The sequence below is a fragment of the Brachyhypopomus gauderio genome, chromosome 4 (assembly GCF_052324685.1).
Source record: "Brachyhypopomus gauderio isolate BG-103 chromosome 4, BGAUD_0.2, whole genome shotgun sequence".
Classification (NCBI taxonomy): Eukaryota; Metazoa; Chordata; class Actinopteri; order Gymnotiformes; family Hypopomidae; genus Brachyhypopomus; species Brachyhypopomus gauderio.
In genome coordinates, this window is record NC_135214.1 from 34778540 (window position 1) to 34795744 (window position 17205).

Below are 17205 nucleotides of genomic sequence, written 5' to 3' on the forward strand. Positions count from 1 at the left end.
TTATAATTGGCGATGCATGAAAATATACTTAACTAACGTTTTAATAATTCACTATATGCATCCAGAAAAATACAGTGGCATGCAGAGAATTCAAATCGGATTCCTAACAAACCCATCAGGCATTTCATTGACAGCACTATTCATATATTTTCAAAACTGGTCAATTGTGTAAAACATCTTAAGACACAAATTGAACAAGAACATTTGAGCCTTGATACTTGTAAAAATATTAGCTACTTGTAAAAATATTTTAAAGAAAACAGAAAAATCGGAAGTTTTTTATTACTTTTTTCAAGCCAGGACTTTTATTTGTGGAACTAACGGCCCGTTTTGTTTTGTTTCAAATATTATTACGTCATTGTTCGAACGCTTATCCACAATGCTTTGCGGCGTCGACGTAAAAACATAGCTTGTTAGCCGCATAAAAGCCTAGACCAGCTGTACATGTCGTTTAAAGTCATCAAACACAATCGACCGCTTCGTTTTATTTAAACTTTGGTCATTTCCAGTGACTGTTCATCGAGCAACAACAATAAAAAAACGTTTAGGTAAGTCTAGTGATTTGGTATGAAACAATTAGCTAGCTAGCATCAGCTCACAGACTTTAGCGTAGCTAGCTAGCTGACTGTGTTGCTATGGGAGGTTCTCCGCTACCCAGAATCTGCTTGGGCAGGTCAGAGAGACTGGACACTGGTCAGGAGGGGTACTGTAACCTTGTCTTTCAATTACCTCATGAATATAACCTGCTACTTCGCTGTTACTAACCTAGGCTCACGTAGCTAGCCAACTAGCTTGCTAGCTGGGCGACGTTAAGTGTTGAGCGAGCTGTGGGCTCTGACTGCTTTAGACAAGGTTGGATGGCTGAGATAACAGTGGAGATGTCGCCAGCCACACACCTGCAGCTGTTGAACAATTGTACGCAGATGTTAAACGAAACCGATGTGTTTTCGGCTTTTCATGGGTTGTGTGCAGTGGTTACATCTGGCAAACGGTCTTGATTCGTCAGAGTAGCCTATAAGAGAAGCCACCTGACAGCTGTTTGTGGGGTCTTCCAGCTGAAGATACCTTTACCGGTTATTTTGATCTTATTCTCCCGACTGACCCTGAATCAGCCTGAAATTTCATTTCCTTAGATGCTTTAGAAATTTGTCTAGATTTGCTCTAGATTCCTTTTTCTTCTGCTTTGACCTCTGTCTCTTAGGTTGGGGCCATATACTTGGGGCTGTCTTCACCTGTCTTACCTGTCAGCTCCATGGATCAGGACTATGAGCGACGATTACTGCGGCAGATCAATGTCCAGAATGACAACGCCAGTCCTGTGGTGGGTGCCTCATTTCACACACACGCTTCGTTTCCCAAATGCTTTTGCTGTGAGTGTTTAGTGAACATCCCCTGTGCTGCAGCATTTGATCTGCACCCTTTTAAAAATAACCATCTAATTTACAGAAAGTTACAGACGTAATATGTCACCTGACTCCCACCAAGTCACCGATGTCATCACCCAGCAAGCATGGAGATCGCTTCATCCCGTCACGCGCAGGAGCCAACTGGAGCATTAACTTCCACAGGATTAATGTAAACGCTCGTTTTCCCTCTTCAAGTCACGCCGTGTTTAGCATGGTTAACATTGCAGGACGCAGATTAAACCTAACACCAGACTAAGGAACTTCTATGTCAGGTTGAAGGTCTAATTTGATGAGTGACCATGTAACCCTGTCCATCAGAAGATGGGGAATGAGACGTGTTGATTTGTGCTTTGCTGCCCTCAGGAGAATGAGAAGTCCCCAAGCCAGAATAAGAGAACAAAAGATGCAACATCGGACAATGGCAAAGGTGAGAACGCAGCCGTGGCCTCCATCTGCAAGAACATGTTCCTAGAGACGGCATTCATACCGGCCGCTGGTTTGTAAATCACACTTGGCACACTCTGGTCTTTGGTTGTCAGCTGACGGTCTGGCGTACTCTGCGCTGCTGAAGAATGAGCTGCTGGGAGCTGGAATAGAGAAGGTCCAGGACCCACAGACCGAGGACAGGAGGCTGCAGCCTTCCACGCCGGAGAGGAGGAGCCTCTTCAGTGTGAGCCTCCACCGTAGCATTAAAACAGACACCAGTCCCAAGTCCTTTTGGGTGGTGTTTCCAATGGTGCATATGGCACTGATTAGCACCAGGGTGCTGCACGAATTTGCATGGAATTTGTCGTGCCAAGAATGTTTGAAGTTGCAGAAAGCTGCATTATGGAACCAAAACCATCTTACAAATCACAAAGTGTCTCAATCAGACTCGTTCCAGATGGGTGATCTGCGGGTGTTTTGATGAATTCCATAATTCACGTGTGTGTGTGTGTGTGTGTGAATATATGCATTCCAAGTGGCTTTAGAATCACTGTACATCATCATCATGTGGCTCTATTAAGTGTGTTTGAACAGACTTTCCTTTGGTTTAAACTTTCCTTTAGTTTGTTGCTGTATTTTCTCAAACAGTTAAGGAATAAGTTTCACAAATTACCATCAGTTCTTGTTTCTTGGTGACTAGAACATGTAGTTATTAGAATCAACTAACATTACTTCAAGCATAGTTTTGCAGCACAGCAGTGTGTATGGCTGTGGTCTAAAAGCTTTTGTTTGTTCTGTAGTATTCTCTCAGTGCCAAGAGATCAACGCCAGATGAGGGGAACAGTGTGTCTCCTTACTCCCTGTCCCCCGTCAGCAGCAAGAGGTGAAGTCCACTTGTCCTTCAGCAGCACCAATCACACAGCACTGATGGTCAAAATCCCTTGGCCAACATCTCCTGACCGTTTGTGTTTTGTCCTTCTAGTCAAAAGTTGCTCCGCTCACCAAGAAAACCCACTCGCAAAATTTCCAAGATACCATTTAAGGTGCTCGATGCACCAGAACTGCAAGATGATTTCTACCTCAACCTGGTGGACTGGTCCTCCTTAAATGTTCTCAGTGTTGGACTGGGCACCTGTGTCTACCTGTGGAGTGCATGCACCAGCCAAGTACGACCTGCTAGATCCTGTTTCACATGTATTGGAGGGATTTCTTCATCTCTTTCTCTCCCTCTCCTTTCTCTCTCACAAAGTGTGTAGCAATCATCTTCTTCTTATAACTCTTAACAGACAACCAAAAGTTATTTTGATTGAACTCTCCTTTTGAAAATGTCAGGGCTATTGATCACCGGCGGCTGCAGGATGTCCTTATGTTCTGCTGTGTGTGCAGGTAACTCGTCTGTGTGACCTCTCTGTGGAGGGAGACTCTGTAACATCTGTTGGCTGGTCAGAGAGAGTGAGTGGATGAGTATTACCCATTAACATCGTTGAGTGTTAACACCTCAGACAGGCGGTGAACGTGGTGTAACAGGGTGGTGGATAAGTGAATGTGGTCTTGCTGTAGGGGAGTCTGGTGGCGGTGGGCACACACAAAGGCTTTGTACAAATCTGGGACGCAGCTGCTGGCAAGAAACTGTTTGCACTAGAGGGACACACAGCCAGAGTTGGTAAGATTTCACTGGATCGCCTCAACTTCTGAGGATAAAAGAACCACTTGTTGGTCCAAAGTGGTTTGGTCTTGAACTCTTCGTGTGTGTGTGTGTGTGTGTGTGTTTTCCCGTGGCCTCTCCTGCCCCCTGTAGGCGCATTGGCATGGAATGCAGACCAGCTGTCATCGGGCAGTCGGGACCGCATGATCCTGCAGCGGGACATCCGGACGCCGCCCCTACAGTCGGAGCGCAGGCTACAGGGTCACAGGCAGGAGGTGTGTGGACTGAAGTGGAGCACAGACCACCAGCTGCTCGCCTCCGGGGGGAACGACAACAAGGTAACGGACCGCTCATGAGGTCCAGTGAGGGCGGGAATGATCACACCTGGTACTGAAACTCACTGAGGCACGTGTGCAATGATCTCACACCTGGTACTGAAACTCACTGAGGCACGTGTGCAATGATCTCACACCTGGTACTGAAACTCACTGAGGCACGTGTGCAATGATCTCACACCTGGTACTGAAACTCACTGAGGCACGTGTGCAATGATCTCACACCTGGTACTGAAACTCACTGAGGCACGTGTGCAATGATCTCACACCTAGTACTGAAATTCACCGCTGCACGTGTGCAATGATCTCACACCTAGTACTGAAATTCACCGCTGCACGTGTGCAATGCTCATTTTAAAATGCTGATGTGTTGCCTTGTAAATCCAACTAACCCACCCGAGCAGTTAAAGATAGTCTCCGTTATTTCTCATGAAGCATTACATTTCTAATAATATTCCAAGAACATCACAGGTTTGTTAAGGGAGCCGTTTGGACTGTGGACGTCTCCCCTCTCCTCTGACCGTGTTCCTCTGCTCCTCAGCTGCTGGTGTGGAACCACTCCAGCGTGGTCCCTGTGCAGCAGTACACGGAGCACCTGGCGGCGGTGAAGGCCATCACCTGGTCGCCCCACCAGCACGGCCTGCTGGCGTCGGGCGGAGGCACCGCCGACCGCTGCATCCGCTTCTGGAACACCCTCACGGCCCAGCCGCTCCAGTGCATAGACACGGGCTCGCAGGTCTGCAACCTGGCCTGGTCCAAACACACCAACGAGCTGGTGAGCCTGCACACACACATACACACACCCTGCAGCCTTTTGAAAAGTTCTACCCTGTAAACCTGTTATCTACAGTGGGTACGGAAAGTATTCAGACGCCTTTAAAATTTCACTCCAATGAAGGAGTAGAACCATCTCAAAGAGGATCAGAAGAAACGGACAGTGTGTGCAAAGCGTCTAAATACTTAAGACTATGTGATTAAATAAAAAATTTTAAATAAATTTTGCAAAAAATTTTACATTTGTTTTTTATGTCAATACAAGGTAGTGACTGTACATTCATGAGAACTTTTTTTTTAGCAAATGGCTGCAATGAAAGAGTGAAATTTTTAATGGTCTGAAATATTTTTGTACTGTAAGACTTTAGTAGTGAGAGAAGTGCGGCAAGACTGTCCTGTTGACCTTTCCGAGCTCCGTTCCCCTTTAAGTGACCGTTGAGATGACCATCAAACACACGAATGATGACCGTGACGAGGCTCATGGATGGTGGTTTGAGCTGTTCTGTTTGCAGGTCAGCACGCACGGCTACTCTCAAAACCAGATCCTCGTGTGGAAGTACCCGTCACTCACACAAATCGCCAAGCTCACCGGCCACTCCTACAGGGTTCTCTACCTGGTGAGTGTTACAGCACAGTTCTGCTCCACCACCTTCTCACTGTTGGTTCTTTATGTTCCGTGTCCAACACACCTGGTTAAGCTGAAAAGACTAATAACACAACTGCTGTGTTGAGTACTAAGCAGTGCTGGGCCACATGGAATACACACATGGATTATGTAAATGACAGATTAGTTCAACTAGGAGGGTTCCTGACTTGTTGGTGACTTGTTTTGAACTGGAGCTGTAGATTAATGGTTTTCGCGTCTGCAGGCGATGTCTCCTGACGGCGAGGCCATCGTGACGGGCGCTGGTGACGAAACACTGCGATTCTGGAACGTGTTCAGCAAAACACGATCAACAAAGGTGCACCATCCCACCCATGAGTCAAATATACTAATTGCATCTTAATTAGGTGCTGCATGCCTTAATGAAGCATGCAAAATAAATGTCTTTTCTGTTTGTTTCAGGAATCGGTGTCGGTCCTGAACTTGTTCACCAGAATACGATAGTAGAGCAGTGGTTCGTGTAGCACCTCCCAGCGTTACACATGCTTCTTACACACCGCTCATGGACAAGGCTCCGGGCCTCTCCAGCGGTGGCTGAGGCACTGCAGGACACTGTTTAAATGTTGGGTAATCAGACATCATTTTAACATCGGGTTATCAGACTTCGGAGCTTGCTGTTGCATCTGGATCCATCATTTTAGCGTCATCTTTGTGCTTCCGTTTCCTTTTTTATGTTCTTGTACAGTTTTTCTTTTCTTTAAACCATGACGTGTCTAATAATGAAAGTACATGTAATGCAAGCCTTAAGTCCAATGATACTGGAACCATGTTGTCCAGACAGCATGTGGATGGAACTTAAAGCCTTATTTAAACTGCACCTACAGCGGCATTGAGCTCATTTGGTAGTGTGTGTAACCACTTACTGGGCTTTAATAAGAACATATACAAAAAGTGTATTAAAGATCATGACACTATGTGGCACAAAACAAGCAATTAAATGGAGTTGATCACAAGGAATATTCCCCACGGAGGAGGGAAGGATCTTTATTCAGACACAGAACCCATTACAACACGTAAAAGAACAGCTATGTTTTATAGTTGCTAGAAAACTATGTACAATGTAACATTTTAATCAAGTACACAGCATAAAAAGTGATTTCATAAAAAAATATGTAAAGTTAAGGATGGGTTTAGTGGTTTAAGTGTCAGCCAGTGGAAACAGGTTAAAGGCCCCGTATAGCTGGATTAAAGGCCCCGTGTAGCCAGTTTCCACCTTTGGAGCCACTGCAGGAAGGTGAGGCCCTCACACTGCAGTTCAGGTACAGCAAACTGGGCCGGTTGCTCCCACCTGCGCACACACACACAGTCAGTCACCACTTGCAAACACAGAAGCGGGGCCAACACAAGCTCGAATCCGTTCCCGTAATTGTAATGGGTTTACGGGAGGGAAAGTGACTGACTCGAGTCAGCTTGTTTGTATTGTACATCCATCCGGAGGGATGATGGATTCATTGGCAATTTAGAATGCTACCAGAATTAATGTAGAATTAATCCAGAATTAACTGAGATGTTTCAGTTCAGTTACGGTACTGTTGATAGAAGATAAAAAGTTTCACCAGTGTGCGATGGCCATGTTGACTTGACTGCCATAGGCCAGAGCTTTGGAGCACTTCTGTGTTAGCTGGTGCACACGGGGCAGCAGAGACCGCAACACCTCCACCTCCTCCGCCTCCGCCCGCTCCAGCAGGGCTGTGACACACAACCACAACAAACCAAATCCTCTAGCACAAATCCCACACACACACAGACTGTGTAAGTGGTCGCTGGCACGCTGGGTGCGGTACCTTTCTGGTCGGGCGCGGGAAGTTGGGCTGTGCGTGTCTGCACGGCCTCCAGAGACTCAGAGCACAGGTGCAGTCGGCGGCGGAGAATACGCAGCTCCAGCTTCTGAGAGGCCACGTGGGCGCAGAACTCCGCCGGAGCCTGGAGGAACAGAACAGCAGAGCTTACGTTCACCCAGAAAAGACTTCAGAGCCAGTTCAACAGCCCTAGTTTATAAAAGCAGCAGTCCTGTTCAGAGCTCTCACTACAGGGGCGGCACCAAGCAGGCAGGTGTGTGTGTGTGTGTGTGTGAGACGACTCACCAGGTACGTGGGTGTGGAGAGGCTCCGTGGGATGGCACAGACCGCCAGCGAGTTGCCGTGGTACAGAGAGAGATGCCGAACAGGGACTCTCTCCCTACAAGACAATAAATCAGACCAGGAATTTAACTCGCTCATCAAAAGAGGAATGTCATATAAAATGAACAAATTCATATATACCGACTAATATTCATAGTTCATTACAATACTGCGTGAAACAAGGCACACAGACGCTAAGGTAGTTACTGCAGTTACCACGTTACTCTGACATATGTAGTAAAATGCAGAATATGTACTTATCACTACCTCTCCTTTGTAATGGAGGAAGAGATGAAAAACGTGTAGTCATAGCATGACAAGATCATATTTGCATGTGTGGTATGTAGACTAGCTCTGGTGTTTACCCAGCCACAAGCCTCAAATCCAGGGCAGAGAGGTTCACCAAACTGAACAGCTTGGACTCCTGGGAAATGGAGTTGCGAAGTCCATTGGCAGCTCTGACCACACCCACAAACTGAGGACTAAGCTTCTCTTGCACAAAGTGCTTTAACTAAGAAAAGACAAAAAATGACAAACTAGGGTTATGGTAAGAACTGACACACTAGGGTAAGAAATGACAGCCTGTGTTAATCAAATACATCAATGTTAGGGGCTGAAATATGACAAGAGAAAAAATGGCAACAGAGAGAGAGAGAGAGAAAGAGAGAGAGAGAAAGTGAATGTTGGCATACCTCAGAATGGACTCGTGCAAGTTCAGTCTTTATAGAGGAGTTTCCTTTGATCAGACTCCGTATCTGTTCCTGTCTGATATCCTGCACAGTACACACACACACACACACACACACACCATTTAATTACTGTACAGATCATCATTATCATATAACCACACGTCACCAATAGTCAGCAGGCTGAATGAAAGAGAAGAGCCATCTTTCATATCTGACCACAAAACATTTTAATAAAGGGTCAGAAGTTTCACCATGTAAGTCAGTGTACCGCATGCAAACTGGACCGACTGAGTAAAGTCACTTCGACTGAAATCTGTGCACTGTGAGTGAAGACTGGTGTCGAGGTTCTGTGCCACCCGCACAGAGAACCTTCTCCAGTTGCTGGTCCGGCCCGGGCGCAGCGTGACGTACCACGAGCCGCCTGAAGTCCGTGACGCTCTGCCAGTGTGTGCGGAGGTTCTGGACGGCCTGGTGCTTCTCACGGTTGCGCTGCTGAAGCTGACCGCACTGTTCCTTCACGCTGTCCCGCACGGCCGCCAGCCGCACCACCCGCCCCTCCTGCTCCAGAACGCCCCTGACACACAGACGCTCAGGATGAACCTCCACGCTGGCCTGCGAGGTGAAGCTCTGAGGTGAAGGTGAGGGCACTGACCTGGCTGAGGGGTCAGAGGGGTCGTCCTGCGTGGGAACCCTCAACTGCGCCTGCTTCATCAGAGTGCTGACCTCCGCCTGCAGCTGCCGACCTCTGCTCCGCACCGCCTCCAACCGCAGGAAACACACCTCCACCTCCTCCCAGGCAGACTACACACACACACACACACAGGAAGGCATACTCAAACGAGAGCAGCATGTGGTAGACGTTTTAAACAGGACTCTGCTCAGACGTCTTTCCTGCTCACCTGTATCAGACTGCTGACCGGTGGCAAATCCTCCTCCTCCTCTACAGACACGTCGAGTAAGTGGTTACTGTCATAGCGAAACCTAGAGGGGCGGGACACACCAGTCACTCTGCCCTTCACATGCAGTTACACTATATCAACACACTGACTTTTTGTATCACTATGACCTGCTACACGGTGTAATGTAGCGTGTAATGCTTTAGATGTTATTTACCCAAGAGCAGATAGGTCATCCTCTACATTCAGAGAAGCGGTCTTCTTCTCCAGCGCCACCTGCTGTTTGGAGGCCAAAGCTTGCAAAGCTAACAGCACTTGATTTGGAGGGTGAGAATGCAGCAAATCCTAAAGAGGATGACAGGTGACCATTCTAACACACTTTAATATTGTAGTAAATGGATGCAGGCAGGTGAGTGCACACACACACACACACACACACACACACACACACCTCCACTGAGCTGATCCAGTGCTGATATGCTGCATTCCGCTGATCAAGAGTGAACCTGGAATACAGCAATCAATACCAACAATACATAAAACCTGTTCCATCAAACAGACACTAAACAGAAAATAATCAACACAAACACTGTGCTGTTTGGATGTAGGCAGAGCTTACACAGCAGAAGGCGTGGTCTTCAGCACATTCTCTTGCAGAGATTGGAAGAAGAGAACTCTCTCATTACACAGCTCCCGAATGTTGCGCTGCATGGGAGGCGTACAACTCAGACTACAACCAAAAACTACAGCAATCTGCTTCAAAGTCCCACCCCCCAAACAAAGGTCTGCACACAGCTACATACAGCCAGGCCCAATTTTATTAAACACGAAATAGCAGAAAAATAAGCCTCATATGGAAATAACACAACTCAAGCTGAACTTGTGTAATAAACTGACATTAGAAAATATTTAAAGGAATAGATCTAACAATAAACAATTATATAAATGGACTATGCAAATGAATACAATCACAATTGTTCTAATTGGTGGCTCATTAGCTTCTTTTCATTGTAAGTGATAGCATGTTTGGTAGAGCTATTCGTTTAGGAAACCATAGTGATAGTTTGTAAGCTAACGTTAGAGGTGTAGCACAGTGCTCACTAGAACCAGAGGCTCCGCAGCTACGTCAGCATCTGCTCCGTCAGACATGCCGAACACCAACTTCACCTCCGCCTTCCTGCAAAGAAGGGACCTGCTCACTGGCCTGGTTCTGTTGGCCTTTACTGGCACATGGAGCATTATAAAGAACTGCAGTAAATCCCCCATCTGGGCTTCACATGCGTGTAAATGAGGATCTGCTCATACAGATCTGAGTTTCAATAATAAGTTATACAAACCAAAATGTAAGATCCCTTATTTAATGAGAAAAAATATCCATGAGGTCTGAAACCAATGAAAGCAGTTTGGCTTTACTTGGAGAGCTGCTCTAAATCCTGGCACTGGGTGTGGATCTGGCGTGTGTCCTGCGTGAGAGAGTCCCGCTCCTGCGTACAGCGCTGGCGGAAAGAGGACAGCATCAACTCTCTCAGCCTGCTCTTCTCATACTGGTCCCAGTGGCAGGCCACGCTCTGCTCTGCTCACACGGAGAGGGAAGGAGAGAGATGTAGAACACAGACTAGAGAGGGTTGATGACCCTCACAGACCAGAGAGGACTGATGACCCTCACCTTGGTGAGCCAGGTGCTCCTCTGCTGTGCTGATCTTCTGGTCGAGCTGGTTCAGCTCAGCCTGTAGGTCCTCCACCTCCCTCTGCAACTCCAACCTCAGTGCGTCTTTATTCTCACCCTCCACCTGCTTCAGCTGAACACAACACAACTTGGTTAATCACACCGAATCAAACTCGGTCAAAACCCTGGCCTGTGGCTCAGATAAAGAACCCCAGTATCTCCTGAGATTGTTATGAAGACGTCAGTTATTTGTTAGTTATTATTATTAGTCAGATATTTGTATCCATAGTGATCACATATTTAGTTTCCTTACCTCCTTGTCCTGTAAAATTTTGTACCTTGAGAACCAAACGTCAAGGACAATGTGTCAGACTCTGAGCAGCCTTCATAAAAACATGTTAACACTGATGAAAACCTCAATTCTGGTGTAAAATGATCAGATTTTTTTTTACAACAGTTCCAGAAAATGTGACGATCGTCATCAGTTAAGATCACATCACCACCGCAGAACATTATGGCGAGAAAGAACAAGGATACCATCTGAGATTCCCCCGCATGGCCCGCACCTTCCTGTAGAAAAAGAAAACACTTTAAAATGTGATTTCTGAGCGGAGTTCAACGCTGATGGAACAACACACATCCTCCACCCACCTTTCATGGTAAACATGTTGTAGGACATATTTCCAAATTGAAGCTCCGGGCCCAACACATAACCTAAAGAGAAGCAGTAAGCAGACAGGTGAGAGGGTGAGATGGTGGAGGTGAGGTGTACAGAAGCAATAAGCGCACAGGTGAGATGGTGGAGGTGAGGTGTTCTCCTCCACTCACGTCTTGATGTAACTATCGTGCGGGAGGGACTCGGTCGGCAGCTCCAGCTCTACAGCCGCCCAGCGCTTTACCTCCCGGGGCAGGCTGCCCATGTCTCCCCGCCCTTACCGTCTGTCACTTCACCGCCGTTAGTTAGCCAGGCTATGCGGATAACCCGTTTTTAAAGCTCGAATACTACAAGTCAGTACAGATATACGGAACCGTGTTCAATAGCGACACTTTTTAAACGGAGCTCGCAGCCATTTTGCTCGTTTCAAATGGACCCGTTTTCCCGCTACGGCGCACTTCCGCATACGTAACACGCCCTGGAATTCTGGGTAATTCCAGGTCGCGGCGTCGCCTGACCAGACGAAATGAAAACATATGGTACAAAAATAGTGAGCCAGTGTGATTAAATTTATTACTTTTTAAATGGGGGCATCAAATACAATAGTGTTAAGTCAGCGAGATCTAATTAGTATTAAACATTCTCTTAAAGTCATCTCCCACCAGTACACATTTTCTTACAAACACACACAGGTCACAGATCATACACAACATTCCAGTTTAAATAACCTTCTTTCGCTATGCCATTAACTTATATATTACATATAAACTGCAGAGTTGTATTTCCTACAGTCTCAAGGAAGCATCACACTCAGACTAAAACGACAAACATTGCACAGGGGATGACAGGATATGTAAAACTAACACAAAACCAGTTGCTTCAACTCATTTTAACAATGACCACACCGGTCACCAGAGTGGACATCTCCTTGGCCCTCCATCAAGCTTTGTTAGGGCAAGGTCAGAATTCACAAGACAGGAAATGGGTGAGGCAGGTAGCTGTAGCCAGGGCAACAGAGGCTGGGCATCGCCGTGGTTACTTCTGTTCGCGTCTCCAGATGATGACCATGCCTGTAGTGTCAGAAGATGCCAGCAGACTCTCGTCACAGTTGAAGCTGACGTCCAGCACGGGGCCGCTGTGTCCCTGGAGTTTGTTAACGATGGCCTTCGTATTGCGCTCCACGTCGAAGAAGTAAACGCACGCGTCTTCACTGCCAGTTACTGCGTACGGGAGAGAACGTTTACAAACTCAACGCACAAGGTACCAAGCTCATGATGTTCAGGACAGTTTATTACAAAACAAGAACTTTCATCTGTTAGTGTGTTCACTGGAAACCCAAGTCCTGTCCACTAACAGATTAGTAAATGAAATATGGTCATATTAGCAGTTGAGTAACACACTGAAAAATCGAACTACAGACTGTGGCCAAAGACATCATGTATCTCTCAGCAAACAAGGCCCTGTCTTCCAGAATGTAACAGCCGGTATCACCGCCACAGTTCTGGAAAAGTCCCGTGGTTCTGAGTGAGCAGAGAGGTGTGAGTGTGCATTTGTTGGCCTTACCAACACAGGCCCCCTGCCTGAAGGACATGAGGGGGCAGAAGATGCTATGGAGGGGCTGGCAGCCATGTTGGATAGGGAAGCTCCTCTTCAGCTGCAGAGTGCCCTCGTTATCCACAACCCTGTAGAGAAACCAGCATTCCCTTCATCAAGCATCATCGTGCCACAAACCTCACGCACCCCCCGTGATTACAAGACCCTCCCGCCTTTGGCACTGGCAGACTACACTGTAACAATAACCTGCAGTACTACTTTACGTGCATTTTTCACGTGCATTTCAGGTCACGTGCATTTAAAGCACGTTTCCGTACACATGTGCAGTAATGAATGAGCGTGGTGTGGTGGTTGCGCTCGTGCTTTGACCTGTAGAGCAGCAGTTTGTTGACGCAGGCGTTGACGAGCAGAGACGGGTCGCGAGCTTCTCGGCTGATCCAGGAGCGGGCGGAGATGCTGGAGACGGAGCTTCCTTCACTCACCACCAAGCGCTTGGCTTTCGTCAGCTTCCCTGCACAACAAACCTCACTTCAGCGCTGCTGCTCTGAATGCTGGGTAAATAAACACAGCGGTGCTCTTTTAAAAGGCACAATGCTGCACGTGGGAATTGGAGGTGTCCTGCTACCTGTAGCCATGTCGAAGAGGAAGGAGAATATGCTCCCTCTGTCATCCCCCGCCCACAGGATCTTCCCCGGCGCGTCGAAGGACAGCGACAGCACCCGTCCCGTCAGTTTACTGGAGCCGCCCCTCACCTTCTTCCCCGTGGAGATGTTCACCACCTGCAACAGGTGTTTGCTGTTGCCGACCTGCACAGACGACGGGGGGTGGTGGGGTTGGACTTCACTCATGCCACAGCAGTACGTCACGCAGTAGAGAGGAAGAGACTACATGTCCCAGCACGCACCACGGTGAGGTTGTTGTTCATGGGTTGGAAAGTGCAACACAGTAGCTCGCTGCCCTCTGGGTCCACCACCTCACGGATGCAGCGGCCGTCCTCAGTGTTCCAGATGCGCAGCGTGCCGTCCTGCGATGTGGACACGATTACGTCGTTGCTAAGCGACCATGCGAAGTCAGTCACCCGCCCCGCGTGCCCTCTCAGCGTCACTTTTACAGTGGGTGGGGCGGGGGATAGCGTCATGATCGACAAGGTCCCGTCCAATGAGCAGCATGCGAGGAGATGCTTGTCGTCGTTGGCAAACTGCAACCGTGGAACTGTGGAAGCAAAATGGAGGTAAGCAAGAACAGACAAGCGTCTTCATAATCACGCAAATCACACACCTTATTACTAAAGGAGAAAAAAATAAACAGATAAGAGGACGAGAAAAGGAGAGAACACAGACAGAAGACAGAACAGTGCTGCAGCTTTCAGTCTATGACAAACTGGTGACGGCTCTCACCAGCTGCGTCCACATGTTGGTCGAAGATGTGATACATGCCGGCGAAGGCGTAGTTCTCACTCAGGGTGGTGTCTCCAGCCATGGCCCTGCTCGCCTCTGCCACACAGGTGGGGACGAGGGCGCCCGGGGGCCTGTAACAACAGACCAGACACGTTTTACAGCTGCACGTGCTCACAACATCCGCCGCCGTGAGCACGGCTGTGAGCCGCCGTGCTCACAACATCCACAAATACGGGTGTCACTCTTTCATGTTTCTCTACATTCACATTAAACGTCACCCTGGTTTTATTTATCATACAAAATGACGGCAGTGAGACCTAGAACAGCAAACATAAAAGCACCAGACTTACTGATAAACAACTTTTGTTAGAAGCTGTTATTAAACATGCCTACTGTTATTAAACATGGCTAATTTTATGAAAGTGGTCCATAAAGTTATATAGCAGAACATCTTAAGGACTTTATTTGGTTAGGGTTAGAATAAAATTCCTCACAATAGTAACAGAACTGTGTCATATATGGAACGGATTTTATTACTATCTTAAGAACTATATTATTACAAAGCTATATTTTTACAACAGTATTGGTGCACTAAAGCTTGACTACAATTCTTACAGCCACATATACAAACACTGGAAATATAGACCTGCATGTAATAATATAGTGATAATATAATAATATAACGGTGAAGGTCTTTCATGGCAATGAGCGTAGTGGGGAGTGGGGGTTGAGGCACACCTCTCCTCGTACACCGCCCTGTTCATCTGAGCCTGCAGCTGGTAAGAACCACGACTCACTGACCGACGATGACCTCGGGTGCCCTGTGTCCTGGAATCCTCTTCAAAGTCCTGGTAAAGGTCACGGGGGTGGGGTGGTGAAAGGGGGGGGGGGGGGGTTAGAAAGGAGGGAGGAATGGAAAGGGATAAACATAAAGGGAAAAAAAGAGACAGGGGAGGTAAAGTATAGTCGAAAAGAAATTAGAGAAAGAGAAAGTAAAAGAGAAGACAGACATGGAAAGGAATAGACAAAAGGAAAAATAAAGAATTTCTATTTTTAACTAAAAAAATCTAACAATCTGACAATACCAGCAGGTTCCAAAACCGCAGAACCACACAGACTCCACCCAGCTTGCAATGTTTCAGAGCTCAAGATATTCACACTGGACAATCAGTGACAAGATAATAACTACATCCTTTGTGCGACCAGTGTGGGTTTATGAGGGGGCTGACAACAATTCCAGTCCAAATTCATCGCCTGAACACCGTGTTCACTGTCTCAGCTCTCCTAAACTACTCCTCGATTAATTCAGTGCAACTCACACAAATCCACGTATATGTTTACAATCACAGCGTTTGTTCAGAGTGCCTTACAGAAGAAGTGCTTGATGTCTTCTTTGAAAACTTATCCTTGTGCTATTTTGCCTCACTGGCTATTTGAATGCTTCCTGTCAGCCGTTGGGAGACCTGGTGGGGCTCTGGGTCTAGGTCTGTCTGACGCAGGGGGGCCTAACCTCCATGCGGTCCAGTGTAGTGCGGGAACTGCGCACACTGCTGGCTCTGAAGCTGCTTTGCTCAGACAGCGGCCCGTAGCGCAGAGCCAACAACTGGGCTCGCAGCCGCACGTACTGCCTGCGCAGGCCCGGCTCAAACCCGCACTTGGCGTTGTCACGGAGCAGCTGGCTGCGCCGGCGGATGTACTGCGTGCGGAACTGGGGGAAGGTGGGCGTGCGATAAGCATTGTACCTGGAGCGGAACAGCATGGAGAGATGGACGAAGGGAGACGGAGGGAGACGGAGGGAGACGGAGGAAGGGACAAGGGAGAGAGAAAGGAAGAAAGGCATGAGAAATAAAACTACCCGAGAGTAATATTAAACTTACACATTTGCACATAAGTTTAAAACCAAAAGCAATAAAAGCATAGAAAAAACTGTAAAAACGAAAGTACAATATATACACAGGTGCTATGATGCGCAAATCTACTGCGCAGAGGTACACTGTGCGCAAATCTTGTGCGCAAAGGTATCTTTCATTCACACACACCGAACAGAGATATGCGGCCGGGTTTTCTGAGCATAAAACCAGCTCGATTGCACAACCACATGGCATGACCGAACCGCTCCTGGCCCTCATGACCTGGTGCTCCTGTTCCTCACCTTGCGTCCACGGCCAGCACCTGCTGCCAGACGGCGGCCATTCCACACGCGCCGAGGGCGGCCGGGAACACAACCGCGGGGCTCGCGCCAGCTCCCTTCACGGAAAAAGATTAAATAAATACATTTTTTTAAAGAAAGAAAATAATAAAATCATCACAAATTCACATTATCTGAGTCGAAATTAAGAAAAAAATAATTGTTTAATACTCCTGAATGTGACGCTATATTTGCCGTCCCTCCCATATACATTAGCTATGCTAACTAGGGTAGCCATGGTAGCTAACTGACGTCTTTGCACGAGAGGGCGGAAGTGCTAGTCCGCTAGCTACAGATAAATAAAGGAATTAATATGTTCGTACGCTTTGCATGTTCGGCGAGAGGTGCGTGTCAGCGCAGCAGTCTGTCTGCAAACATTTGACTCAAAAGAAGGCAAGGTTACGTAAATTAGGTGTCGGAAAAAACCCGAACAACCGCGTACAGAACCACTGGGCCAGTGAGGGTTTGGCGCATAGCAGTTAGCACCTCTGCTACGGAAGCCCAGTGGCTAACCAGCTAACGGCTAGCCCTGAATGACAGCGTCGGCCAGTGGTCCGGTATGGGTAAACAATGTCAGTCACGTAAACTGACGTTATAAAACTGTATGTTTGAGATTCCCCGTCTTCCCAGGTAATTGAGATGATAAATTATATATTGTGCACTGCACACCTACCTCAAAGTCCTCACCGGCGCATTTTGCCTGGACGGACAGGAAAATCACGTGACCGACACTCCCAAAGTCTGGAAAAACGCTTAAGGGTGACTATAATAATATCCAGTGTGTGTAGGT

General features: G+C 47.4%; 3 protein-coding genes across 5 annotated transcripts; 1 reads left to right on the plus strand and 2 right to left on the minus strand.

Moving 5' to 3' along the window:
* The first annotated feature begins 371 nt into the window (after positions 1-371).
* Positions 372-6179, plus strand: fzr1a (fizzy/cell division cycle 20 related 1a). The gene is made up of 14 exons (XM_077004273.1): positions 372-548; positions 1202-1321; positions 1447-1575; positions 1770-1833; positions 1946-2076; positions 2633-2715; positions 2815-2998; positions 3219-3284; positions 3393-3495; positions 3631-3815; positions 4354-4587; positions 5099-5203; positions 5456-5548; positions 5653-6179. Exons 2-14 carry the CDS (start codon positions 1253-1255, stop codon positions 5692-5694), a joined length of 1488 nt encoding a protein of 495 aa, XP_076860388.1. The 5' UTR covers positions 372-548; positions 1202-1252; the 3' UTR covers positions 5695-6179.
* Positions 6180-6222: 43 nt separating this feature from the next.
* Positions 6223-11720, minus strand: haus5 (HAUS augmin-like complex, subunit 5). Its single transcript, XM_077004269.1, has 19 exons — positions 11450-11720; positions 11273-11335; positions 11159-11191; positions 10935-10959; positions 10622-10754; positions 10369-10528; positions 10057-10132; positions 9575-9660; positions 9407-9461; positions 9173-9300; positions 8959-9040; positions 8712-8860; positions 8471-8633; positions 8063-8143; positions 7736-7881; positions 7335-7428; positions 7035-7173; positions 6807-6939; positions 6223-6538 (listed from the first exon to the last, which is right to left on the minus strand). The coding sequence occupies exons 1-19, from the start codon at positions 11539-11541 to the stop codon at positions 6436-6438; spliced, it is 1941 nt and encodes a 646-aa protein (XP_076860384.1). The 5' UTR covers positions 11542-11720; the 3' UTR covers positions 6223-6435.
* A 104-nt stretch (positions 11721-11824) lies between these two features.
* wdr13 (WD repeat domain 13) lies at positions 11825-17203 on the minus strand. Of its 3 annotated transcripts, XM_077004271.1 has the most exons (11): positions 17089-17132; positions 16739-16797; positions 16380-16474; positions 15738-15969; positions 14966-15075; positions 14228-14358; positions 13735-14042; positions 13456-13636; positions 13200-13341; positions 12840-12958; positions 11825-12496 (listed from the first exon to the last, which is right to left on the minus strand). In XM_077004271.1, the coding sequence occupies exons 2-11, from the start codon at positions 16745-16747 to the stop codon at positions 12312-12314; spliced, it is 1512 nt and encodes a 503-aa protein (XP_076860386.1). In that variant the 5' UTR covers positions 16748-16797; positions 17089-17132; the 3' UTR covers positions 11825-12311. The 3 variants fall into 3 exon arrangements, with proteins under 3 accessions (XP_076860386.1, XP_076860387.1, XP_076860385.1); XM_077004272.1 differs by lacking the exon at positions 16739-16797 and having other exon boundaries at positions 17089-17203; XM_077004270.1 differs by lacking the exon at positions 17089-17132 and having other exon boundaries at positions 16739-16878.
* Positions 17204-17205: the final 2 nt, after the last annotated feature.